Source organism: Silurus meridionalis, chromosome 18 (assembly GCF_014805685.1).
Source record: "Silurus meridionalis isolate SWU-2019-XX chromosome 18, ASM1480568v1, whole genome shotgun sequence".
In the NCBI taxonomy this organism is placed as follows: Eukaryota; Metazoa; Chordata; class Actinopteri; order Siluriformes; family Siluridae; genus Silurus; species Silurus meridionalis.
This window is the reverse complement of record NC_060901.1, coordinates 5,660,705-5,686,579: the sequence shown is the minus strand read 5'-3', so window position 1 is coordinate 5,686,579 and position 25,875 is coordinate 5,660,705. Positions and strand designations below refer to the sequence as shown.

At 37.6% G+C, this 25,875-nt stretch overlaps 2 protein-coding genes and 1 non-coding gene across 5 annotated transcripts; all 3 read right to left on the bottom strand.

Moving 5' to 3' along the window:
• Positions 1 to 975: 975 nt before the first annotated feature.
• Positions 976 to 13,546, bottom strand: tmpoa (thymopoietin a). Of its 3 annotated transcripts, XM_046873850.1 has the most exons (13): positions 13,160 to 13,546; positions 9,447 to 9,564; positions 8,944 to 9,096; positions 8,354 to 8,481; positions 6,248 to 6,352; positions 5,984 to 6,034; positions 5,775 to 5,903; positions 5,608 to 5,688; positions 4,528 to 4,599; positions 4,098 to 4,307; positions 3,221 to 3,334; positions 2,870 to 2,973; positions 976 to 2,747 (listed from the first exon to the last, which is right to left on the bottom strand). In XM_046873850.1, the coding sequence occupies exons 1-13, from the start codon at positions 13,388 to 13,390 to the stop codon at positions 2,372 to 2,374; spliced, it is 1,872 nt and encodes a 623-aa protein (XP_046729806.1). In that variant the 5' UTR covers positions 13,391 to 13,546; the 3' UTR covers positions 976 to 2,371. The 3 variants fall into 3 exon arrangements, with proteins under 3 accessions (XP_046729806.1, XP_046729807.1, XP_046729808.1); XM_046873851.1 differs by lacking the exon at positions 5,608 to 5,688; XM_046873852.1 differs by lacking the exons at positions 3,221 to 3,334; positions 4,098 to 4,307; positions 4,528 to 4,599; ... (2 more) ...; positions 5,984 to 6,034; positions 6,248 to 6,352 and having other exon boundaries at positions 13,160 to 13,539.
• A 1,235-nt stretch (positions 13,547 to 14,781) lies between these two features.
• Positions 14,782 to 23,081, bottom strand: LOC124401854 (serine/threonine kinase receptor associated protein). Its single transcript, XM_046874378.1, has 10 exons — positions 22,874 to 23,081; positions 22,460 to 22,586; positions 20,866 to 21,001; positions 19,850 to 19,931; positions 19,203 to 19,275; positions 18,612 to 18,711; positions 18,305 to 18,442; positions 17,044 to 17,180; positions 16,568 to 16,717; positions 14,782 to 15,529 (listed from the first exon to the last, which is right to left on the bottom strand). Exons 2-10 carry the CDS (start codon positions 22,569 to 22,571, stop codon positions 15,468 to 15,470), a joined length of 990 nt encoding a protein of 329 aa, XP_046730334.1. The 5' UTR covers positions 22,572 to 22,586; positions 22,874 to 23,081; the 3' UTR covers positions 14,782 to 15,467.
• On the bottom strand, positions 21,697 to 21,769 carry trnag-ccc. Its single transcript has one exon. It is a non-coding gene; the product is annotated as a tRNA-Gly (tRNA).
• Positions 23,082 to 25,875: the final 2,794 nt, after the last annotated feature.

The window sequence follows — 25,875 nt, the reverse complement described above, 5'->3', positions numbered from 1 at the left end:
ACCAATCAGGATCCAGAAATCAGTGATAAAAGATGTGCCAAATACATTTAATCTTTATTTAAACTTTTCCTCCCTACATTATATGCATTTATCCTCCATTTAGCTCCTAACGAGAATCTTTTCATAATTTCTGATTGGCTGAAAAGAATTCCAACAATCAAATCTATGCATGTTTGGCCTTCCCAAGGTATTCAGAAGATTTAAATATTTATGTGAACTTTAATGAATTACACTTCATATAAATATTTAAATCTTCTGAATACTTTGGAATGGGCAAGCAAACAAAGATTTGATTGGCTTCTTTTCAGCCAATCAGAAAGCAAGAAACGATTAGCCTGGTAATAGCTAATTACAAGCCATTGTAGAATAAATTTTGTACTTTTTTTTTAGAATTTGACTTTTCTTCCATTATGTGTGGGAAACCTCTGATTGTGTGTGGTACCTAGTGTCAGAGTAAATGAGAAAAACTAATCTGAAGTTCACTGCACATTCACTTTGTACGTCAAGTTCATTTCTATTGCGCTTTTCAACATGGACATTGTCTCAAATTAGATTTTACATCAGATTTGAATTTTAGTAAAATTTGTGCAAAAAACATTTAAGATTCAACATTTAAGAAACAATGGAAAAAAATTTTGTAAAATTGTAATGAATTTTTTTTTGAACAAATATAGAAAAGAAAATCAGATATGCAAATAATAATGAAAAAAAACCCGGAACAAATATTATTCCCCAACAATATAAAAATTATATTTTAAGGGAAATTTCTGTAAACAAATAAACACAAATTATTAAAAAATACAATAATTTGAAAAATATTTTTCTGAGCTTTTATATTACTGATTAGTGTGTAGTAAAAAGATTAGTTGCCTATATCTGGCTATCGAACTTATCCCCAGCCCTGAGAATCAAAAGACCTGAACAACTGTGTGTGTGTGTGTGAATAAAATAAACGTCGTTCACGCAACAAAACCATTTGATATGAAGATAATTTTTTATTTCATTTCTACAAATCACACAATGCCGTCTACAGTATAAAAAAAATTCCCACAGTTCCTGAATCAGAACCAGTCTCAATCTCAGTCGTGATTCACGCTCTGTTCTCCCAAATAAACATATCAATAAATATGATAAGGAGGAGTAAATATACTAATAAATGCGAGGAAACAATGAAGGCGAAACAAAACGCTGAGCTTTCGTCATGTCTGGTGGTTTTTGTGCTAGAATATAATCCGATTTTTAATAAAGTTCTTAAAATGCATATTATTATTAAACCACATTTTTTTAAGGATACATTGATTATAAATGTCAAAGTGGAAAAAAGAGAATTTTTTGTGCTGTTTAGAATTTCTAAGGGTTCATACAAATATTATGCATATAATCAAAAGTGAGTGGCGACATACATCATCGTCCACTTTATTAGAAACACACCTGATCAGGTGTCAAACATGCTGGTTAATGTTCAGATTAAACCAAACATGAAAGAAAATAAACCAAAAACAAGAATGATGAGTGGCATTTTAGAAAATCTGGGATTTTCACGTCTCAAATTTTTACATTGTGAAAATTATGAGAGGAGAGTCAGACAGGTCCGAACTGACAGGATGGATAATGTAAGTTGAATAACTGCTCTTTATGATTGTAATGAGCAACAAAGCATCTCAACATGACGTGATCTTGGCGACTATGCGCTTCACTGCTGTGACATACCTGACATGAAAAAGCATGTTCCTAATAAAGTGGCCGGCGACATCTTATTGAATTTCAAAAATAATTTATAAACATAAGACTCAAAACAATAATACCATGTGTAACTATGAGTTAGTGAAGAGACGAGTTCAGGTTTAGGAATGCACTAAAGACGGTACTAAAGTTTTTCAGAACAAGTATGAGCAAAGTGTTTAATCGGTACTTGAAGACACCAGAATGAGTATCCTAGTTAGCATCAACCAATCAGGAGTGCTACGGAATATGTTACTCAGCTCTGTTAACCTCTGCGTGGATTAAATACAGGTGTGCGTGTGTTCGTGCACTGCTACGCTCGTTCTTTATAACCTCAGCAAGGCGATTTCAATCAAAGCGCATCCCGAGTTCAGTTTAAGGCTGTCATGTGACTTAATAAACACGGAAATCAGATTCATTATGACATTCGTACAACATGAAAATACATAGACACGTTACTCCTTTGGCTTGTCCTTGATTCTAGCGTTCATACAGAAGCTTCTTACAAACCTAGCACCACAAAGAGCCCCTCGAAAACACTCAGGGTCTGGCAATCTTGTTTATAGATGGTTCTGTGTACATGGGTGAGTTAGAAAAACGATGTACAGGAAAGAGAGAAGTCTTTAAACACCGGTGGTCTATACGCGTGTTATTTCCTGGCCTTCCCGACCACGCCGCTGTCGCCCGGCTGCCCAAACGGATTTAACTGGTTGCTCTCCATGGCCTGGTAGACAAACAATAGAAAGCCGGAGACAGCCACGAGGAGCAGCAGCTGCACCCATACAGGCAGTCTACGCCTCGCTTTGGTCTGGACACTCAGGGGCACTGTGGGTTTGGAGACGGACAGAGGGACGGCGCTGACGCGGGGGACAGCGCTGACTGCTCTGACATGAGGGACGGATCGGGTCTCTGTGAAAGATGAAGAGGTGTATCTGTGTTCGGTGAGACGGGGACGCAGGCCTTCCTGCAAGGTGTCGCTGTAGGGTCGACTTGCTGCTCCTTTAATCGGTCTCCGACAAGTGGCGCTGAGAGATTTCAGAAAAAAGCAAATACTTTTTAAATAAGCATTAAAACTAAAAATATTAATTAATATTTTTTAATTTATTACTAAAAAATTATTCCACTGAGATGGTTCTAGAGTACTTACCTGATTCCTGTTGGCGTGTTGAGGACCTCGTTAGGGAACAATTCCTTCAGGACGTCCTTCTCTGCTGTTTTTGGGGTCTGCTCAACAGCTGATAACTTCTCAATCTGCAAACACAGAACTTGTGATGAAATAACACAGTAACAGTAAATAAACAATGCAAAAAACAAAAAAACAAAAAAAAACAAAACAAAACATAAATGCTTTCATAATGTGTTTTGACAAGACCACACCAACCAATAGGTGAATGAAAAAAAGATTACAAGAAGCACCAGTGAGGAACAAAGTGAAAGTGTAACAACCCTTTTCACACGTGCAACACCCGTTACTGATCATCCTCCAGTACTGCATTACCCAATCTCCTGGTGTCTGATCTCTGAGGCTGCCATCCTGCCCCCTAATTGGGGTAACTGGACAGAAGAACCCATCAATTCTGCTCTGCACTGCTGCAGAACCACCAGATTGCTCCTAATGCAGTGAAGCAGAAACAGTCAGAGACCTTCAACATCAGCATCACTGATTCAATTTTACAATAACACCTGACAAATTGGATCCAAAACATAAAACCTAATCTTGATTTTAATCTGGATACTTAATCCTAATTGAATCCTGATCCTAATAAAGTCCTCAGTTCAAACACTTAATCTGAAACCTTTAATCCTATTCTGGAAACATATTTTTACATTTGAATGCAAATCCTAAAATCTAATTTTGTCTGGAAATCTTAATCTTGAAACCAAACCTCCTTTTCTAATACTGAAACCTAAACTCAAAAACTCTAATCTAATCTAAATCTTGGAAATTAATCAACTTTAATCTTGAAACCCAATTATAGAACTTAAACTGTAGTTTAGATCATAATCTGATAATCCGATTTTAAATCTCAATCTTAATTTGAAAAATAATCTTACAAGAAAGCCCAATCTTACTTTCCAAATCTAATGATCTTGAGCCCAACTTTGAAGACTAATCTTAGAAAATATTCTTTATTCTCAGAACCTAAACTGTAATCATAAAAAATTAACTAAAACAAAAGAAAAAACAAGTCTGGTAAGTGTTGTGTTTTATTAACTATAGTAGTGGGAAATCAAACGCAAATCTGGTCGTATTCGATCCTTCAACCTTTTTGTTTTTTTTTATTTCTTACTTCCTATTGTGCATGCTTGAAAAACTGGCACCCTCCACCACCGTGTCCAAACAAAACCACAACCATATCACAGCATCTTCAAACCTTCAGATCAGATGAGCTCTCAGTGATGGGAAGATCATGAGTCAGACGTCGAGGTGAATCCCTTAGGTTGAGAGAACAGGGGGAATCTTTGCTTCGAGAAGGTGAAAGACGGCACATCATGTGGATCAGATCACTGGATGGATGAGCTGAAGCTAAACAAGGTGAACTTGGCTGCTTTGTGCGACTGTGCGGTGAGACGTATTTACGCTCCTTGACACAAGGATGATTCAAGAAAATAAATACAAGTAAAGAAGAACTCCACCAATCTTATAATCCCGTGTCTCAGAATCTCAGCATATACTATAGAATCAGGTACAAACCTCAGAAACTCATGTGGACCAACCTGATTTATAAATACATTACAGAGAGCCTGTGAGCTTTGAGAAAGCTCCAATAAAACTCAAAAGAAGAAGGAGCATGAAGAAATCACCTCGAGGAGAGCGGTATTAAGGAGTATTTCCTCACCGGATGCTTTGGGTAAAGCAGAAGCTCTTGCACTAAACTTCAGAGGAACAAAATACAAAAGATATTTACTCCTATATGTATATTATAATACAAAAGACGACTAGGCTACATATCACCAGTTATAGCTGTTGAATTCTGGATTTTGACAAGTCAGAAGAAGATGGTGAAAGGTTCACTATAAAAGCAGCAGCACATCACGTGTTTATATTAATGCACTCATTTTTATAGTAAGCGACATGAAGTTTTCTTAAAGTAAGGCGACATTTATTTTAATGTTTGCAGAAGAAAGCTTTCTAACAGTCAGAGGCGAAGCGTAAATCTTTAAGACAAGGAGTTTTCACTTTGTGGTTAAGAGTTGCACAATTACCTTGAAAATAACTGATTCACAATTAAATCCAAACGGCTTCCACTTAATCAGGTCCAGTGATATTCATTAATCATTATTAAAAGTTTGTGTAATTCAGTAGGGTAAATTCTTTTTAAATAAATTAATTTTTTCGCTTTTGATATACAAAATTTACTGTTTTATAGATAGATAGATAGATAGATACTACTATATAGTAATCCCTTGTCTATCACGGATAATTAAAAAACTGCAAAAATGCTATTTTATGTATACAGTACAGTACCGTATTAACATTTTTCTTATATATTATTATATTTGTATTTATAAATTTCATTATTTCAACATAAAACTCCATAAAAACAATTCCTGTTTTTTTTGGTCTATCGTGCTATCCACTAGAGACCGGGAGAATCAGCCAAACGAATTAGTTATGTGGTAAATGCATTTCCGCAATAAACCGGGGACTAGTGTAATTTTATTTTTGTGTTTTATAGCTGCTTTAGTGCAAGTGAAAAGAGGAACCATCTTGTTTTAGAGGTGACCATTTTTTAGTAGTGCTTATGAGTGCCTTTCCACATATACAATTGCAGTGCTGAAGAATAAATAAACCACTAAATTCACTGTGGTAAAGGAGTAGAATATGTAAGATAATAGGGAAAATAATATAAAGATTCATTGATAGAATTGATCAGAAAGCACCTTTTTGTCTCGCTGCCAGGAAGGTGATTGTTTATGATGCGGTTCCACTGATTTCACAGGAAGGCAAGGCTTTTTAGAAAACTGAGGAATAGTTTATAAAACAGTAAGCTTTAGAATGCTCTCGTCGGTGTTGGGGAAAAATATATTATAAGAACCTTAAACAGCACCTTGGCAGAGGGAAAAGCTTTTTCGTGATCATCCAAAGAGGTGTGGGCTGAAGCCATACACAGTTCAGGAGACTCTGGGAATACTGGCAGCTTGTCAGCGAGCAGCGGCTCTGGGTCTATAGGTAACGCCTTTAGTAAAAGAAAACAGTTTGTGATTGTAAGAGAGTCAAGTCTAACCAGAGGCTTCCCGATCTCTTTCATTTACATACCGATAATTTTTCTCTCTCTCGAGGAACTGGAAGCATCTCGGATATCGAAACCTTCACAGGAGTGCGAAAAAGAAAGGTAAAAGTACAAGAATAAACGTGTACAATGCAGACGTGAAAAGTCTACGGCTTGGATAAATTGTGCTCCAGGATATAAAGTCCCAGGAAAAGGTGCACAAGAAAAAACAGAAAATCTGAGAGCCCAAAGTGAGTCAATTAAAAAAAGACAAGAAATAAAGCAGAGGTGAAGAAAAACCAAGATGTTACAGGGTCAGGAACAGCATGATCCAGATGGCGACAAGACCTCCTCGACTTTCTCTCTACATTCACCACCTGAAAGTCTTCTTCCTCAGACTCATCGTCTTCTTCCTTCTACACACAAAGGGAACGTTCTCCGGTCATTTTCTTCTCAGACACTTCACTTTTTAAAAATATTTCTTAATATTTATTTTGATGATTTTGGCTCACAGATAATGAAAATTCAGTATTTTAGAAAATTAGAATATTGTGAAAAAGTTCAATATTGGAGACTCGTGGTGTCACGCGCTAATCAGCTAATCAAATCCAAAACACCTGCAACGGTTTCCTGAGCCTTTAAATGGTGTCTCAGTCTGGTTCAGGCTACACAATCATGGGGAAGACTGCTGACTTGACAGTCCAGAAGACGATCATTGACACCCTGCACATGGAGGGTAAGACACAAAAGGTAATTGCTAAAGAAGCTGACTGTTCACAGAGTTCTGCACATTAATGGAAAGTTGAATGGAAGGAAGAAATGTGGAAGAAAAATGTGAAACAAAGCCCATTCAAGAAGAGTGGACTGCAGCTGGAGTCAGTGCTTCAAGAGCCACCACACACAGACGTATTAATGGGATACAACTGACTCATACCTTGTGTCAAGCCACTCCTGAACCAGAGATAACGTCAGAGGTGTCTGACCTGCACAAAAGACAAAAAGGACTGGACTGGACTGTTGCTCAGTGGGCCAAAGTCGTCTTTTCAGATGAAAGGAAAGAAAATGTAGCATTTTATTTAGAAATCGAGGTCCCAGAGTCTGGAGGAAGAGAGGAGAGGCACAGAATCCAAGTTGCTTAAGGTCCAGTGTAAAGTGGTGGTTTGGGGAGTCATGTCATCTGCTGGTGTTGGTCTACTGTGTTTTATCAAGTCCAAGGTCAGCACAGACGTCTACCAGGAAGTTTTAGAGAACATCAAGCTTCCCTCTGCTGACCAGCTTTATGGAGATGCTGATTTTATTTTCCAGCAGGATTTGGCACCTGCCCACACTGCCAAAAGCACTAAAAGTTTGTTAAACCTTTACCTGAACTCCATAGAGAATCTATGTGGTATTGTCAAGAGAAATGTGAAACAAGAGACCAAAAAATGCAAATGAGCTGAAGGCCACTGTCAAAGAAACCTGGGCTTCCATACCACCTCAGCAGTGCTGCAGACTGATCACCTCCATGCCATGCCGAGGCAGTAAAGCAAAAGGAGCCTCTACCAAGTATTGAGTACAGTAAATAAACATACTTTCCAGAAGGCCAGCAATTCACTAAAATGTTTTTGATTGGTATTATGAAGTATTCCAGTTTTGAGAAGTGAATTGGTGGGTTTTTGTTAAATGTGAGCCAAAATCATAAAAATTAAAAGAAATAAACACTGGAAATATATCAATCTGTGTATGATGAATGTACTTAATCAACTTTTAATGATATTCTAATTTATTGAGATGCACCTGTATTAATAAAAAAAAATCATATATACAATTCAAATATTAATATACCAATTAGATAATAAACAAAAGAAAAAGAAATAAAGCATGTTGTAAAAAAAAAAAGTCTCCTTGAATCTCATTGTGTATATATACACAGTATACACACAAAATCAACGAAAAAAATTGGGAATATTCCATAAATTTCTTTTTCTCGAGACAATTTAAAATCTTTTATATAAATTTGGTTATCAGTATTGATTATGTTTATATATAACTTTATATATGATGGCAAAAAGACAGCACACACACACACACACACACACACACACACACACACACACACTTTAATGAGGTGTGCAGTGTTGCCAAAGCTATCAAAATCCAGCCAAAACCTTTGTTCAGATGTTATTTGTTCTGCATGTTTGATCTCTGTTGTGTACGATAAACTTCAGTCCAAATACACATGCAAATTTTGTGCTCAGAATAATAGAATAATATAAATAGATGCAATAATTAATGGCATGACATGCGAATCAGAAACACTGAAAGTAAAATACTGTATTCCCCCTCTATGTTTTATAACAGAATAAAAGCGGATTAGGGTTTCATACTTTTGCTTTGTTTGTCGTTTGGGTGTGCAGTATTTTTGCTTCTTTTCTCACCTTGTTTTGGCTGCTTCGAGTTCTGGTGGTTACTGGAGTTTTTCCTCGACTCCTCAAAGGCCTCTCCACCACAGGTACAGGCTCCAGTTCCAGTTCCAGCTCTGGTTCCTGAACTGTTGCTGATGTTTCTGCTCAACAAATCACCAAAATCATTTTAGTCAGCATGGATAAGAAATCATAGACTGTATAATTGACTATGGTCTCCATGCATGCAAAAGAGGGCAAATAGCGAGTGTGTGCATGTGAACATTTACAATGTAAAATAATTAGAGGTAATTTAGAGTGTCAAACATACACTAAATACTGTGCTTAGGTCTGTACCTAAATAATAAAAATGAATCAGTGTAAATTAAACTAAATGACATTCTCCAGTCATGAAGTGTTTATTTAAAACTCCATGACAACGGTGTTCTTTCATGGTTGTAACTTCTAAAATCTTGTTTTGTATTTAATTTTTATTTAAAACATGTAGACACACAAAGCAAACACCTGCTCCTCTATCCTGAGTGCATTTTGGTGTTCTCCCTGTTTGTGGTAAAGAACAGGCCGCTGACAACAAATAAAGCACAGTTTAAAATGAGGGAGTTTACCTTCCTCTTTGTCACTGTACTGATCAGAATCCACGTTCCCATTACGGCTGTTGTGGGTTGAAACTGTTTCTGCGACGGAGATGACCGTGGTCTGAGGAGGACCCTGGTCCAGTAACTTCTGTAACTTCTTCTCGTACACTTTACGAGTGGATGCTAGAAATAATTTTTTTATAAAATTTAAAAACCTATATAATGTTGATTAAAATGTTGATCAAATGAATGGTTTGTGTTAATAATTCTAATACAATATTGTTTCTATAGCAACCGCAGCAGTCACAAAAATCTCTCTGCAATTATTAAAACGGTGAAGTTTTTTTAAAGAGCCGTTTAACATTTGAGTTAACACACACTACGTTTTCAAAAATCTTCGAAGAGAGGAATTGACCCCACTTCCTTTCAACTACTCAAGGTGCAACAATAAGTCAATAATAAAGTGCAAAATGTAAACCTAACAACAACAATTTTCTTGATGATGATGCTCTATCTGGACCGGATCATCTCACCTACGATGGGTCCGGCATTGACTCCGTACTTCAGCAGCTGGTCCTTCAGATCCTCATTGGTCAGTTCGGTCACATCGATCTCCTCGGGACGAACTCTGTCTGTTTTCTTTGTGGCTTTCTACAGGAAAAGAAAGTGACTTTTTTTAGAGAAAGAACAACGAGACTTTTTTTTGGAATAAACTGCAGAAACTCTTGTTTTGATTGGTTTAATCGATTGTGAGCTAACTGCTACATCGTCTGTAACTGAGAGACTTGAAGTTAGTAAACACCTCAATACATCAAAGTTGTTGGACCTATACTTCAGCTATGGAGAAGATTCATAACAACAGATGGGGAAAGAAAATTAATAAAAACAAATTAAAAACTAAAATTAACAAACAAAAATAAACACTTATCTCCGTTAGAGAGCAAATTTGGTTTCCTAGCAAAAAATAAATAAAATAAATAAATAAAAACCCCTGTGCTTTATTTCTGACTATTTCAAAGCATTGACATCAAGAAGAACTTCTATAAAAGAGAAACCTCACCAGATAAAATAATTTTTCTATACGTTTGTGCGAGAGCGAGCTGGTATGATAGAAACGATAGTTATTATATACGCGTAAGGTTTGTAAGATCGTAGTAGTATCGTGCCCCCTAACTATCGATTGATGGCAGTATCTCCAGTGCCTCTGGGGGAGAAACAGGGCACAGCTAGATGTAGACAACACAGTGCACAAACGTTACAGTTTTAGAGCAGAAAAATCCCGGAAACTTGCTACAACTCAGATGTAACTGCTAGCTAAAAGGTTCAATGACAATATTTTGAAAAACTATTCTAATCCACTAAAAACATAAATTACAAAATATAAGAAATAATTTCTCTAATAAGATAGTTGTTTGGTATTGCCATGCCAGCAACCAGTTGATGGTCTTTAAGTTGAATCTTTCATAAGTTTGTGGTGTTAATATAACACTATATTAATATAGTATGTTCCAGTGAAGGCTTATCTGTACATCAGGTAAAAAAAAAAGTAAGTAAATATTAGCTCTTTTCCCTCCCTCAACGCAATCTCGCTCTTCTTTTACACACAGTCTGGGAGAGAGATAGTTCAGAGGAATTTGAAGGACGACAAAAGTCCCATTCTCATTCTACCTTAACGTTTATTAGTCTTAAAAATCAGGGCATAGGATTTTTAAAAGTAAATAAAACACATGTTCTGACCCAAACAAAGTAAATTCCTCAGTAATTGAGTCATGTGCTCCAAGTTTCTCTGGAGCGCCGCCATATCTCACTCTGCAGAAACAAAAGTATGTGATGGAAATTGAAGTGGAATAGAAAGACAGTAAGGGAGTTTGAGGAGGAAGAGGAAATGGAGATGCATGAGTGTGTACGCATGCGTGTTTACATACACTCTTCAGGACTCTTCAGAGCAAAAGTTGTGAGGCCAAAGCGTGGTGATCAGAAGTGACATGCATTTGAAGAACAGCTTTCACAAACTCAATGCTGTGAAGGGGAAGGAAAACAGATGGGAGGGAAAATATTCTTTCCTCAATCCCCTCACCACACCCTCAAACTCAAGTGTGCATGTGTGCTAGAGCCTGAACTGTAGTATGTACAGATAAATCAGTTGAGACACAAACTAGATGGATGGAACTGAGAAATATTATATATAAAAAAAAAAATTCCTACTATCATCATCTCACTGTATTTTCCTTTAACAACTGAAACCATTCTTTCACTCAAATAGTCTTTCTTGATACTAAATCAGGTGGCAGAAATACCTTTGCCATACACATTAAGCTACTAAAAGAAAACCAGTTCAGATGTCTGGCCTCGCTATGACCTTGAATTTGTTGGATCAAGGTTTTAATGATGATGATGATAAAGAAATTCTACAAACAAATATTTGAGATATCAGCAAGAATAAACGCCAGAGTGTAGAAATCAAACGAATGATATTCAACCATAGAATTTTTGAGATTTTATTTTCTACGGGAGAAACGACACACACACACATCTGGCAGCACTGAGCCAGAAAATTCCTCCTTACAGGCAACTATTTCCTCAATAAAGAACCCAAATCCAGAAAAAAACAGCAGTACTGAGATTCCTGAAAACAGAGCAGGAGCAGGATAGAAGTTCCTTTGGAATGATGAAGTTCTAATCTTCAGAATCTTTTGGGGAAAAAAAAAAAATAAAAAAAAAATAAAAAGCAACAGATAAAAATAGAGAGGGATCTAGTCCTGGGATCTAGTCCCAGAAATAAAGTGTGTGTGTGTGTGTGTGTGTGTGTGTGTGTGTGTGTGTGAGAATGTATTATTTACAGCACCTCCATTCAACCTGTAATAAAAAATAAGTGCTATTAACACACCCTTAATAATGCTCATAATTAGGAAGCCCCAAGATAACGTTACAACTGTTTCGAAAGTATATTAGAAACAGGAACAGAAACTGGAATAGAAAAGAGCTACTGCATGTTGGCAAAAAGAAAAAAAGATTTATATCAGATCATTTCGTTTTATAAAACAAACAAACAGAAATAAAAATTCCAGCACGTCCAGATGTGTTTTATCCCTCTGTGGTTAACACACAACTCCCATACGACTTAATAATCTTCCTTAACTTTTTATCCACTTCTAGCTACATTATCATTATTACATTATTATTATCATTTACATTATAGCAGCTATAACCATCCTTTCTATCTCTGGAAGTGAAAGACAGAATGCCATACAAATGAGTAACTGCTGTGTTATATTTTGGAGAAAGAAAAAAAAATTTACAATAGACGAGGAGATGATTGGAAAACAAGATGGGCCTAGACGGAAGAAGGAAAATAAAAAAATGAAAGTGTATTGATTGTCTTTTGGGGGCCTTCCGTGAAACTGCCTGGATTTACCATTGGGTTGAATACATGTGGAAGTACCTATCTTTATTTCTGCTGAAAAAAAAATCATCTTCGTGTGATGTCAACATCGTCTTTGACACCACAAACCAGGATCCTGAACTGTTTCGTTTAATTGCCTTTTTTTTCTTCGTTATTTAATTTGTTACTATTGATAATTTAATTTACTTTAGAAACAGCAGCATATAAAAACAAAAGCGTTTGTAAATGAAGTTTCTTACTAAGGTCAAAAAAACTAATCGAGCTCTTCAGGTCAATCAAAAACATCATAAGCAATTATATAAATGTGTTGCTAAAAAATGCGCTGAATAGAACAAAGCATTAAATAAAATGTGGTGCATAAAATTGTCTAACAACGACATGGTTATTATTGTAAACTTTTTTTTTTACATTTAACTTTTCACTACAGTACCGAGGCGGTACATTATCGCGTTGAGAATATCGTATCGAACCGAGTGGTGATCGATAATCATGACAACCCCAGGATCATAGACGCGGGAAAGCGAAGTTCATATCACAGCATGGCGGCGTGTTTTCCTCCTGAAAGTTCTACCAAAAGCAATCATTTTCATATCCCGTCTGTCTGCACTCGGGATATCAAATAAAAAGTTTAATGCAGGTTAAAAACTTTCATTTGTCCGTCATGTCCATATTTACTGCTGCTATACAGTCAGCCATATTAGAGACACTTGGATAAAAAAAAAAAACGTTTTCCCTCCTGTAAGATTACTGAATACTTTTTGGTGTAAAAAAACAAACAAAATAAAAATAAATATATACACTAATGCATCATTTTGTTAAGGGGAAATAAGAGGTGACCCTCACCCTGCCGGAGCGAGCTGTAATGGAGGCGGCGGGGGCTGGAGGCTCTTCGTCGCTGGAGAAAGCCTCCCCGGAGCCGCTCTTCTTGTTCTGTGAAGTCAGGTTTTTCAGATACAGCTCCACATACACTCCTTTCCGCTGGTCTCCGTTCGGTAACGCCACGTTGTTGGCCACGAGTGCGCTTTTCAGCTTGTCTTTAGTCAGAACAGACGGATCGCTAAGGAATTCCGCCATGACCGCTGCTGCTACTGCTGCTGCTGCTTCTTCTCCCTCTCTCCTTCACTCAGTAGCGCTGTTCCTCGCACGCGCGTGCACGCGCTCGTCTCCACCATTACCCGTTATAGCCCAGTCCCATGTTTAGCGTCTCGAGAGAGCCAGGCTCAGAGCTCCGATTCGATTGGTCAGCCGGAATGAGAAAGAACGCTCCTGATTGGTCAAGAGCTGTCACGCGCTTAACAGTGAGAGCCAATGTGATAGTGTAACAGGTCAACGGGACAAACATCAGGCGGTGATTTCTTACAAATTCTATATAAATTTTGATTGGATAAAATAAATAATAAACACCACTACTAACAGACACAAAGACCGAAAGACAGACAGATAGATAATCTAAAGCTAAACAGACAAAAATAGAGATGGACAGACAGACATACAGATAGATAGACAAATTGATAGATAAACAGACAAAAATAGAGATGGACAGACAGACAAAGATAAACAGACAAAAATAGAGATGGATAGACAGACAGATAAAGAGACAAAAATAGAGATGGACAAACAAACATATATTCATTAAATAATTAATAAACTAAATTAGTTAATCAAATAGATAGATAGATAGATAGATAGATAGATAGATAGATAGATAGATAGATAGATAGATAGATACAGAAAAAAGTTCCATGTTTGACAACAGATTTTGATGGAATTTTCAGCGAGACTCACATTTAACCAAACACAAGATCAAATCGATTTAAAAGTGCTGTAAAAAAAAAAAAAAAAAAAAACGCTTCATAAATACTTTTAATTACTGCATTAATAACAATTGCCTATAATGTGTATAGTCTTTGCTTTCATGGATTGACCCTTTTAGTGAGAAATGTATTTTACCCTCAGATAGGTAGATCATAAACATGGATAAAAACTTATGCTTATTACAAAATGTAAAAGGAATCAAAGGAACTGCTGGTCATAAAAACAAGTTTTTCAGTTCTTTCCTGAATAAAATTCTCAGCTCTGATTGGTTGAAAGAGCAGCAGGTTGAAGTTGCTATACTAATAGATACTGTTATACATATTTCTATTAATGTATTAAAGTTGATACATTTCTTATGGAAGAAGTCTGAGCTATGGGTATAACTAAGTTTCCAGGAAAAAAAAGGTTTACGCTTTTTGCGCTTACTGTGTAACGTGACAAACTTCAAAAGGCGAGAGGGGAAAAAAAAAAGAAAAAAAAAAGACAATGATAGATGAGCATTTATAGCTGCTATAATGTAATGACTGCTTGGGTGTAAAAGCAATAAAAGTGTCATGATATTTATTTTAGGATCATCACAACTACATAGCTGATTGGTGCACTGTATCTTTAATAAGAAATAAAATAAAAAAGGGCTAACAAACACTAACTAGTATTTCATTAACGTTTTTATTGACCACGCATTAAAGCTGGCATGTTGCAAAAAAAAAAAAACACAGCTAAGAACTTAAGTATTTTTTGTTTCAGTTTTACGTTACATTTCAGAAAAACACCCCAAAACTGACATCCTCGACGGGTGAATATTAATACACCAAGACACCATTGTGAATTACGTTTTGACGTTAACACTTGTTTATCAGGATCACCTTCACTGAGAGCGATAAACTGAATAAGAATCACTGCGGATCCCTTTTTTGTTTTAAAAGCACAAATCTTACACGTTCAGGAAAGGAAAAAAAAAACTAAACAAAACAAAACGATAGAAGGATGAAAGTAAAGTAAGCGCGATGGCGATGGTGGAGCTGGATGGTGTTGAACAGCATCAGAGAGAAAGCAGGCAGCTGGGAGTCGGAACGTGAGCACTCCCATCTCTACTACTGCCTCCTGGTGCTTGGTCTGGGGCGTGTGGCGTAACATGCTGCAGGATTCCCCTCATCCCGCTCCCCGTGTAACACTCAGCTCCACGGTCTTGGAATTTCTCTTTTATTTTATTTTACTGGGTGATGGAGATTGAGGTGGCACAGCACTCTGCAGGGGATCTGATCTGGGGCCCGTCTGGGACCTCTCCTTTTCTCCTTGCCGCTTGCTCACTCGCGCGCTCGTCCTGGTCCACACCTCAAGCCTTGATCTCAGCTGGAGGGCAGTACAGAGTGTCCGAGTTTTCTGAAGAGAGCTCTTCTGTTGGACGAGAAATCAAAGATCAGATATTAAAGCTGGGCGATACAACCAAAAACATCACACCACGATTTCCAAGTGCAAAGTCAGTTAAGCAACCAAATCGCAGCAAATACACATCTGCATTTAAAAATAACCATTATAAATAATTATTGGACTGAGTATAATGAAAGAAAGAGAGGAAAGAAAAAAAAAAAAAAACCCTAAATATTGACTGGCGCCACCTTGCGGCTGCATGTAGAGTTGGAATTTGGCCATTAAAAAAAAAGAAAGAAAAAAAAGAAAAAATCTAAATCACAGCAAGATGATGGTGCTCTTTTTTCAGAGAGATATTGTTTCCTCCTCTGGACAGACTGTTGATCAGAGATTTGCCTTTGAAGGTCTTAAGCTGGAAAACATCAAGTGGGGGGAAATAAACGCCTGCTGAGATTCCTTTTCGCTTCAGTTCCAGAAAAAACAGACTGAAGGAGCACAATCTGTCAAATACTGTACAGGGTATGGGATACGGAAGCGTAAAGCACATCATGTTTAGGGTGTGTGTGTGCGCAGGTGCATTGTTACAGTATGAGAGCCACTCCTGACTGCATCACTTCTCAAGATGTGAAGATTTCTCATGCTCCAGTACATGATCAAAAACAGGCCACCTTTGTCTCAATGTATGATTTGACCTTTTTTCTTTAGTTTTGGAGATGCTTTTGGCAGGACATGATTATTTAATCAAGCAAAATCTGCCATGGTGATTTTAGAACAAAAATGTCCAAATTCATGTGCAGGACCCATTAAGCAAGACGCCACTTGGTAGAGTATCCATACACTGTGTCTACTACAGCGTATTCAGCATTACACTACAGAAAAACATACAACAATGGTACATTTGAAATAGAAACCCTTTGTGCTTCACCAGCTAGCTAACAATCTGTTATAACTAGCGAGGTAGCATCTAAGACATGCACACTATATGAAGATGTTTGATGCGGTTGTCAGCGTTAGACAGGACTGAAAGGGATTATAGTGCACAGGTGACGTGAGACGAGGACTCACCGGGGAGCACGCACTTCCACAGTCCGTACGTTTTCCCTACGGCGGTCTGCCACAGGCGCAGCGTCCCGTCCTCAGAGCCGCTGGCGTACAGCTCTCCGTCAGGACTGAAGCGCACACAGTGCACAGGCCCAAAGTGACCCTTATACGACTCTGTGAAGAAGAGATTAAAGCTTAACCGACAGTGGATTTCTAGCTGAACTTTCAATAAAAGACATGAAAGTAAAAGAATGTATTTAAAGAAAAATGAGGAAAATACACATCATCCCCACACGCCGTTTTATCGGTCTGCATATGCAAATCCGGCAATGACGTCACAATTCTCAAAACAATCATTATTACAGTCTGTTATATAGAGTTTTCAACATTTATTTTAATACCGATTTGTTAATAATTGAATACAATTAATTTAGTTGACAATAACAGTTTTATTATATTATATAAAAAAAAATTTAAGTGATATTTCTTTAAGTTCCTACCCATTTCCTCATTAGTGGTGTAGTCATATTTGTAGAGCTTGAAGTCATCTCCTCCGGCGACAAAGAAGTCTTTGTCAGGATGCAGCGAGGCCGAGTGAATGGAGGCCGGAGCGTCCACGCTCTTGATCAGGTCCAGGCTAAGAGCATAAGAGACATCGTTGACGACTGGTTGAATAAAATATATATATTATATTTATTATAAAAATGTGACGTGATAAACTGAACATGAAATACTAAAAATTCATGCAAACTCTGGAAAAGAACAGAGGTTGAATTAGACAATCTTATATTCCTCTGTTTTTTCCCACACAACTCATCATGCTGTAAATTCATAGGTGGCTTCTTGAACAAAAGTCTCTCAATCTTATCATCATCTGGTTTGCAGCATGACGTTGTTCGACTCCACGTTCGGATTGGTCAGCAGTTTATATATAAACACTTGTTTTATTTTTCTCGTTTCTACAGTATCCGATCGTTCAGGGACGTGCTAAATATTTCTGAGAGTTATAAAAAATAATCTCCAATATCAGAAGTATGTTGGACATCTTCAGGTCACTGGAATTTGTTTCTATTTTTAACTTCGTGTTTTCTTTCATAGGGGGGAAAAAAAGGAAGGCTAACAAAAAGATGACTTTATATCTGCTATAATGTAAGAAAAAAAAAATGATGGCATAAGATTAAAAATACAATCAGAATCGCTGGATAATATGAAATATACAGCTTATATCAAATATACATAGATTTTTATTTACTTTTTAAAGCTATGTAAATGAGCTATGCTGCTGCAGAGCAGATCCAATCAGTGGAAATGATTCCACAGTTCGATCTGACTGCCACGACAGACATGTCACTTGCTAATGCGAACACAAGATTAGCTTTTTTAGTCTGCAAAAAAAAGCAAAACAAAATAAAAATAGCTATTTTAATTAGTTTTTACGATCTTTTAAGTATTCTGGCTTTTGACTACAAATGAAACGGATTAATTGATTTTTCTACTTAAAAAAAAAAAAAAAAAAAACGGTGAAACAACCAATATACACAAAAAATACAATATTAGCATTATTGATGGCTCAAGGTACACGTGTGCGCGCACACACACACACACACACACACACACACACACACACACACACCCCACCCCCACCCACCCACACCTAGTTTCCTTGGAAACTCGTGACTGACGAGTTTGCGAGCATGCGCTTTATTATGGCCTCTCATCCACTGCATTTGGATATTGGGAGCGGGGGAGAGATGTATTTACGTTTGTGCGTTGTAAAAGGCGATGGTCCTTCCGTAGGTGATGACGAGGACCTCGCCGTCGGGGACGTACTCCATGCTGCCGACAGATGCCTCGAACGGCAGCGTCTTCACCACCTCTCCCGTGTTTCTGTCCCAGAGCCTGTATAAAAAGATAGAAGCAAATATTGACTCTCCGGGTGAGGAGGAATCGCTACTTTATGTACTACACACATACAAAAGTGAGTCAGATGACTCAAGCACTGCACTGTGTGTGTGTGTGTGTGTGTGTGTATTATATATATGTAAATGCACAATGTACAGGATGTTACCGTATGGTTTTATCCTCCGATGCAGACAAGATCTGCTGGTCGTTGTTACACCACAGTGCTTTCCTAATGGCTGAGGTGTGACCCGAGATCTCTTGTGGCTCTACAGAACAAACACAGTGGTCATGTTCACTCCACACACTGCTTATAAACACAAATACGGTTTAAGGGGGGTTTTACACCACACTTTCAGCATGCAAAGATACTTTGGAGAACCTGTTGCAAATATATATGGGCCACTATTTACACGCTATGACATCACACTTCAATGCTATAATTGGCGTTTCTTCTTAATTTGGGATTTACAGGCCACGACATCTCGCTGTCCTTTGCGCGATAAAAATTTGCAGTTCGAACAGAAAAGTGGTCCCGAATCAATTCAATACGCTGCATATTATTTTTCGGAAAAGTATCTATCAAAAAGTACTCGATATAGATGAAAATATTAGAAATATTATAGAAAAAAAAATAAAAAAAAATACACCTAATCAAATGTATTAAATAAATCTATTATATATATTTTTTTTGGTATATAATTAATATTACTATTTATCAATTTATTGTCTGTCTGAAAACTGCTTATGGGTGTCGTACCTGCTTCAGGTTTGCTGAGGTCATAAATACGCAGCACTTTATCATTTCCTCCGGTCAAAAGGCAGTTACTGTCCTGTTTTTAAAACAATATATGTGAACAGAAAAATTAAAAAAAAAATTACGAGTTATATAGAATTACAGCACTTATGTTATATACACAAAAAAATGCTCATGCTGTTATAGTTAACTACAGTCAATCGATCAGAAAACCAAAATAAGTTCTCTTATTGGAAAGCATTTATTTTTTTATCTAAAATTTCTCAATGTTATCATTATATATAAATTGCTTGATTTGGTAGAGCTACTATGGTTAATATTCTTAAAAAAATAAAAATACAGCGAATAAATGAATGCAATTAAACATTTTGCACACCCAGTCAACATAATGCATTTTTTTTTCTTTATAATTTTCTGTAATAACAGCTCTGACAGCATTGCAGCTTTATATTCATGTGTTTCTTCTAACAATCATGATTAACGTCATTTTAACACCATCATGTAGTCTAAACGCTGTCGAGATAAAAATGCTGTACACAGGACCGGCATGTATAGGAAATTAACCCATATCGCTGTATTATCTGCACCTTATATAATGTGTGTTCCTTTGGGCCAGATGTTTCTTTATCATCACCCAATCAACAACCTACCTGCGTGAAGTTTACAGATTTGACGATGTGCTTGTGGGCCAGGGTGAGGACCTCGTCTCCGGTCACTGCGTCCCACACCTTTCTGCAAAACGATAACAAAAAATCACTGTTATAGAACACATATATACGCTAACGATGCGTTTAACTTCCTGTTCGTCTAAAATATGCCTCGTTTATTCATCTGGGAAAATGTCTGCATAACTAACTTTTGATTAACAGTGTGTTTACCTTCACTATAAGAAGATTAACTGGTATAAAGCTCACCTTGTTTCACTCATCAGATCTACATGAGTTACTTCACTATTGTATATACATGCGGTGATATGTGTCCTGAGTTTATCAGAGACTACATGTACCAGTGTGGTCAAGACCCCTATAACATTTATATTAAAGGGGGAATAATTTATACACATTTAATCCTATATATTTAATAACTTCATTGGTAAATTACTTCTCAATCCTGTTTTTTTCTCCCCCCAAACTTTACCTTGATTGTTTATGTCCAAATGACCTTTTATGGAGTTTTGTGGGCGTCACTATATGCAAATGAGCTTTTACACGAGATCGGCATAAAGCATGCAAATCAGAAGAAAATCAGTGTTTCTGCTGAAATGCTCAAAAAGGTTGGCGTATTACCCGAAATTACCCACAATTCTGTTCCTCTTATAGTGCTGCGGTGGAAATTTAACTGTGGCGTCCTCTCTTATTAGTAACGCAGCAGCGCTTTAGTGTTTCATCTGTTCAAACTGACCGACTTCCATACTTTTAGGCTAACTTTGCTGACTAGCAGGGAAGGTATACATACACATAGCTGAACTGTTTTTTAGACGTTTTTACAAAGTCTACGCAGGGTTTCTAATTTGTACTGGCGCTAGAAAAAAAAATCTTGAGCAAAGTGAAGAAAACGTTGACATTTTTTTTCTTCCATTAAATGTAACTGCAGCTGCATTAGATTTATTGACAGAAGTGTTTCACGCAAAAAAAAAAAAAGTGTACAAATGCTTAGTTTTCCTTACGCAGAGAAATCGGCAGCCGCGGTAGCCGCCTTCGTGGCTTCTTTGTTTAAGGTGGCGCCCCAAACAGCACCTTTGTGACCCAGGAACGTCCCGATCCAGTCCCCTGTGTCTCCCTGGCGCAACATTGGTTTACCATCTGCTCATAAAAAAACACAGCAGCATTATGATTTATGAAAATGTATGTACAGGGGTCAGGGTTATAAGTACTCATTTTCTAGACATCTTGCAAGTTTGCAGTTCTCCAACAGCTAGATTTTAGGTTAACGCCAAAACTGTTTTAATTTCGCTACAGCAATAATCTCAGTCCAAATTTTTGTTTGGTGCAAAAAGATTTGTCGTAGAAAAAAAAAAGATAAAAATTATCTTCTTTTTACAAAATTTAAAATTAAAAAAGAATTGGTAACTGCGTGTTCTTTATGAACATCCATCTTCGTGAATGTTATTTCGTGGTCATAGATTATGAGTATTCTGATCGTCAGGGAAATCTGGTTGAGCAGATTCTGAGGCAGAGATTCATCACACTGAGGGAACGAAGCCAAACTGACAGACGTCGTGGGTCAAGATGGAAACCACAAGATGACGCGTTATGAATCTGATCATGATTTTTGTGTTTTTATGCAAATGCCATGAGGTTCTTTTTAAAGGGTTTCTTTCATTGTCTTCCCAGCTTTATATACACTTTCATTACAAACTTTCTTTCTTTCGGCTTCTCCCGTTAGGGATCCTCCGCACGTTTGATTTGGCACATGTTTTACGCTGGATGCCCTTCCTAACGCAACCCTCCCCAATTTATCCGGGCTTGGGACCGGCACTGAGAGTGGCTGGGGTTGGTTCCCTGACCGGGAATCGAACCCGGGTCGCAGCGGTGGGAGCGCTGCATCTTAACCACTAGACCACCAGGGGACCTATACACTTTCATTACAACACAGTGAAAATTTCTTCACCCTGATAAGGGCCCTGAATCAGAGAAGGGCAGAACAGTGGAGCGTCATGGTGCTGCTGCTAAACCTCCTACCCTCCGTATCTTCCGATCCGTAACCCAAACCCCTAAGAATTGAGCTCAAACTGCCCCAGGTTTTTGTCCTGACTTGAGCCTCCCCAAAGCTGGGCTTAAACCCCTAACCATCTGACCAGTAACCACTTCTCCAGGTTTTCCAGAAAGCAGGGATCAGCGTCCCTGGATCAGAGAGAGCGTTAAGAGGCTTTCTTACAGGCTGAAAGAAACAGCGTGGAAGTGCTGGAGCGTGATCCTCCAACCTTACGATCCGTAACCCAGAGTGCAGCACACCTGGATCAGAGAGAGTTGAGGGCGTAACAACCCAATAGCAGAAGCTTGGTAATGTTGGTGCTTGAACGTCTGACCGTAACCCAGAGTCTTAACCAGTGAGCTATAATTACCCCAGGTTTTTATCAGGGGTTAGAGCGCCCCCTGGATCAGAGAGAGCTAAAGAAACCAACAGTGGCAGCCTGGCATTGCTGGAGCTTCACCTTCCAACCAATCCATAAAAATAAAACCATTATAACTGTCTCCTGTAAAACCAGTGATGGTTGATCCTTTCACATTAAGGAGGATTGGGAGCTCAGTCAGACCCACCTTTACAAGCACTGATGAGGAAATAACCGTAAGGAGTGATCCCACTGAAGGCCAGATCCACAACAGGCCTGGTGTGACCGGAGCATGTGAGAGGAGTCTGCCTCATAGCCATTTCTCCAAAGCAGACCTTAAAAAAAAAAGAACCAGGAAATGAGAGGAAGAAGAAGAAATCGTTAGATAGCTGAAAAACAGAGAGACCTGGGCCTGATAAAGATGCGCCTGTACTATAATATCAGGAATATTTTTTAAAACATAAACATCTCAAATGTGTCCAAATCATTCACAAAACATCTGTATACATGTACACGTGCATATTTTCTTCTCTTGAAGAAGATCGACACACGAAATCAGAGCTACGATAGCTAACCAGCTAGCGAGCCAGCTAGCGAGGCACTTAGCTTAGCATCAAGTCACCTGTACACGCGGACAGAGAAAGCGGCACTGCGGTGTCTTTCCTCCGGGCAGTTACAGAGCGCTGAAAGGGTTGGATCCCGAGTCGCGGAGAGCTTCGCGAAGAGCCGCGCACCCAGAAGTGCTGTGCCACCGGCTGCAGCTCCACCGGAACAGCGCCGCTTGTTTCCACGGGGAAATATTTTTTGCTAATGCTAACGCCAATGCTAATACGGTCACTAGGGGGCGCCGTGGGCTCATTTGAATATTCATTAAGGCGTCGTGAGTATTTGCATATCACAATTTTTTCCCTTTATATTTCATATATCTTTAAATATGTTTAATTATAATGTATTTATTTTAGGAAAATAAATAATTTCACAATAATTACAGTCTCAATTTTCTTATTACAGTAGAAAGCAACAAAATAAAACGGGAAAATCTTTGAATAGGCGGAACAAAAAAGGTTTTGGACAGTGATTGGTTGTCGGTACAGATTAATTGTGATTGGTCATTTCAAACAATAAGGCTCCGTGATTGGTCGTTGGTGAGCTGAGTGATTCTGGTTTATCGTATAAAGTTTCATGTTTGCTCAGAATCGCGTCAAATGTGCGTATTTGGTTATCTTCATCAATACAGTCTTAAAACTCAATAAAAAATACATCGTTTAGCGCCACCAAAAGGTTGCTTAGAGAAATTATAGGTTGAATTCCAATCCGCCGCGTTTTCCCTGTAAATGTGCACTTCTACATAACGCACATAGCGAGTTCTGCACCCTACATAGTGATCTTAGTGAGTAACAGGAAGTCGATTGGGATAGAGCCACAGACCAGAACACGGAGGAGGCACCTAACATAAGAACATGGTTCATAAAATAATGTCCGGGTTGAAAACAAAACCCTGGAAGAATGGTGCCTTCAGTGTACGTTAAATACGTACAAAACCTATAACTTGGTAACGTGTTTATATTTATTTTTACATTTGTTTTCACGGATGTCATGTCTAAAAGTCAAAAATATATATATTTTTTGTGTTTGTAAATGTGTAATAATAAAGTTGACAAATGAATGGGGATGGGGATGAATTTTAGTGTAACATGCTGCACCAAACAAAAGAATAAATAAATACCTCATTTATTACAAAGATTTTAGTTTGTGTCAGTAATAGTAGTCCCCCCGAGAAAAAAACCCAGCAAATCTATTAATTTGTATATTTTAAAAAACGTCGACGTTTTTCATCAACGTGAAAAATAGCATTACTAAGTTTCTAAAAAAGTGTTTGTGATCACACAGGAAAGTCTGTCCCAAAACACGTAGATTTACATAAAATGAATATCTATCTATCTATCTATCTATCTATCTATCTATCTATCTATCTATCTATCTATCTATCTATCTATCTAAATGGAATGTTGAATAGAGGGAATAATGTAAAAAAAGTTGAAACAAAGCCTGTTCAAGAATTTGGGGAAGATTGCAGCCAGAGTCAATGCTTCAAGAGCCACCATGCACAGATTTATCCAGAACATTGGCTACAACTGTCACATTTCTTGTGTCAAGCCACTCTTGAACCAAAGACAACGCCAGAGGCGTCTTACCTAAACTAAGGATAAATAGGACTGGACTGCTGAAAAGTCCTCTTTTCAGATGAAAATACATTTTATCTTTCATTTGGAAATCAATGTCCCAGAGTCTGGAAGAAGAGGCACATAATCCAAGTTGCTTGAGGTTCAGTGTAAAGTTTGCACAGTCAGTGGTGGTTTGAGGAGTCATGTCATCTGAGAGTGTTGGTCCACCGTGTTTTATCAGGTCCGTCAACCGTCTACCAGGAAGTTTTAGAGAACTTCATGCGTCCATCTGCTGATCAGCTTTATGGAGATGCTGATAAAATTTTCCAGCAGGACTTGGCACCTGCTCACACTGCCAAAAGCACTAATACCTGGATTAAGGACCATGCTATACCTGTGCTTGATTGGAACTCGCCCAAACTAAACCCCATAAAGAATTAATGAGGTATTGTTAGGAGGAAGATGCGAGACACCAGACCCAACGAAAGAGCTAAAGACACGCTGTCAGAGCAACCTGGGCTTTATTAACAGCAGTGGCACAGAATGATTGCCACTCCACATTGCTGCAGTAATTCATGCAAAGGGAGCCTCGAGCAAGTATTGAGTGCTGTACATGTTCATACTTTTTAGTAATCCAACATTTCTGTGTAAATTATTTTTTACATTTGTTTTAAATAATATTCAAATTTTCTGAGATAATTAATTTTAGGTTTTCGTTAGCTGTAAGCCATAATCATGCAAATAAAAATAAGGATACACCTAAAATATATCAGTCTGTGTGTAATGAATCAATGAAAACAATGTGAGTTTCACTTTCTGAATTGAATTACTGAAATAAATCAACTTTTGATAATATTCAAATTTACTGAATAATTCTATCTACTATACTCATATATAAGTATATAAGATTTATTATATACAAATCCTTTACCATACTTTATCGATTTAATAAACCAATATTGTTTGTTCATCTTTCTTTTTTTTATAAATCCTAGCTCATAGTAAAAACACAATCATCATATCAACACAGTAGACATTCCCAAAACAATCATAAAACACATCCCTGTTATTTTATTAATTTCTTTATACATATTTATTGTCAATGTTAATGTTACAGATACATTTACAATGGAAATCATTAATAACTGCATTAATCTTGGCACATAGAACAGTAATGATTCATTCATTACTCAGCACTTGGTCACGGTGGAAGTATCACGTGCAGATGTACTGATAGTAAATTATAATATGCAGGAAATGTGTTTTTTTTCTTTGAGACTTGAGAGTCTTAGTATCGGATATTGGTATCGATTGGTACTGTATCGCCGTATCGGTTTATCGGCCAAGACTGGGTGAATAAGTGGATTGAGAGAGGGTTCTGCCCATGCTTTACCAATTGAACTGATGTAACGATGATGAGTCACACATGGCCCAGCATGCACTGCGCGGTTCTTCTTCT

Excerpts from the sequence above, each read along its gene's own strand:
- LOC124401854 (XM_046874378.1), bottom strand. The coding sequence starts at position 22,571 with ATGGCTATGAGGCAGACTCCTCTCACATGCTCCGGTCACACCAGGCCT. Across the intron at positions 21,002-22,459 it reads CCTCATCAGTGCTTGTAAAG|ATGGTAAACCAATGTTGCGC; the intron begins GTGGGTCTGACT and ends TTTTATGAGCAG. Across the intron at positions 19,276-19,849 it reads AATCTGTAAACTTCACGCAG|GACAGTAACTGCCTTTTGAC; the intron begins GTAGGTTGTTGA and ends TTTTAAAAACAG.
- tmpoa (XM_046873850.1), bottom strand. The coding sequence starts at position 13,390 with ATGGCGGAATTCCTTAGCGATCCGTCTGTTCTGACTAAAGACAAGCTG. Across the intron at positions 5,904-5,983 it reads GAGAGAGAGAAAAATTATCG|GCGTTACCTATAGACCCAGA; the intron begins GTATGTAAATGA and ends CTTTTACTAAAG. Across the intron at positions 4,308-4,527 it reads TTAATACCGCTCTCCTCGAG|GAGCGTAAATACGTCTCACC; the intron begins GTGATTTCTTCA and ends CCTTGTGTCAAG.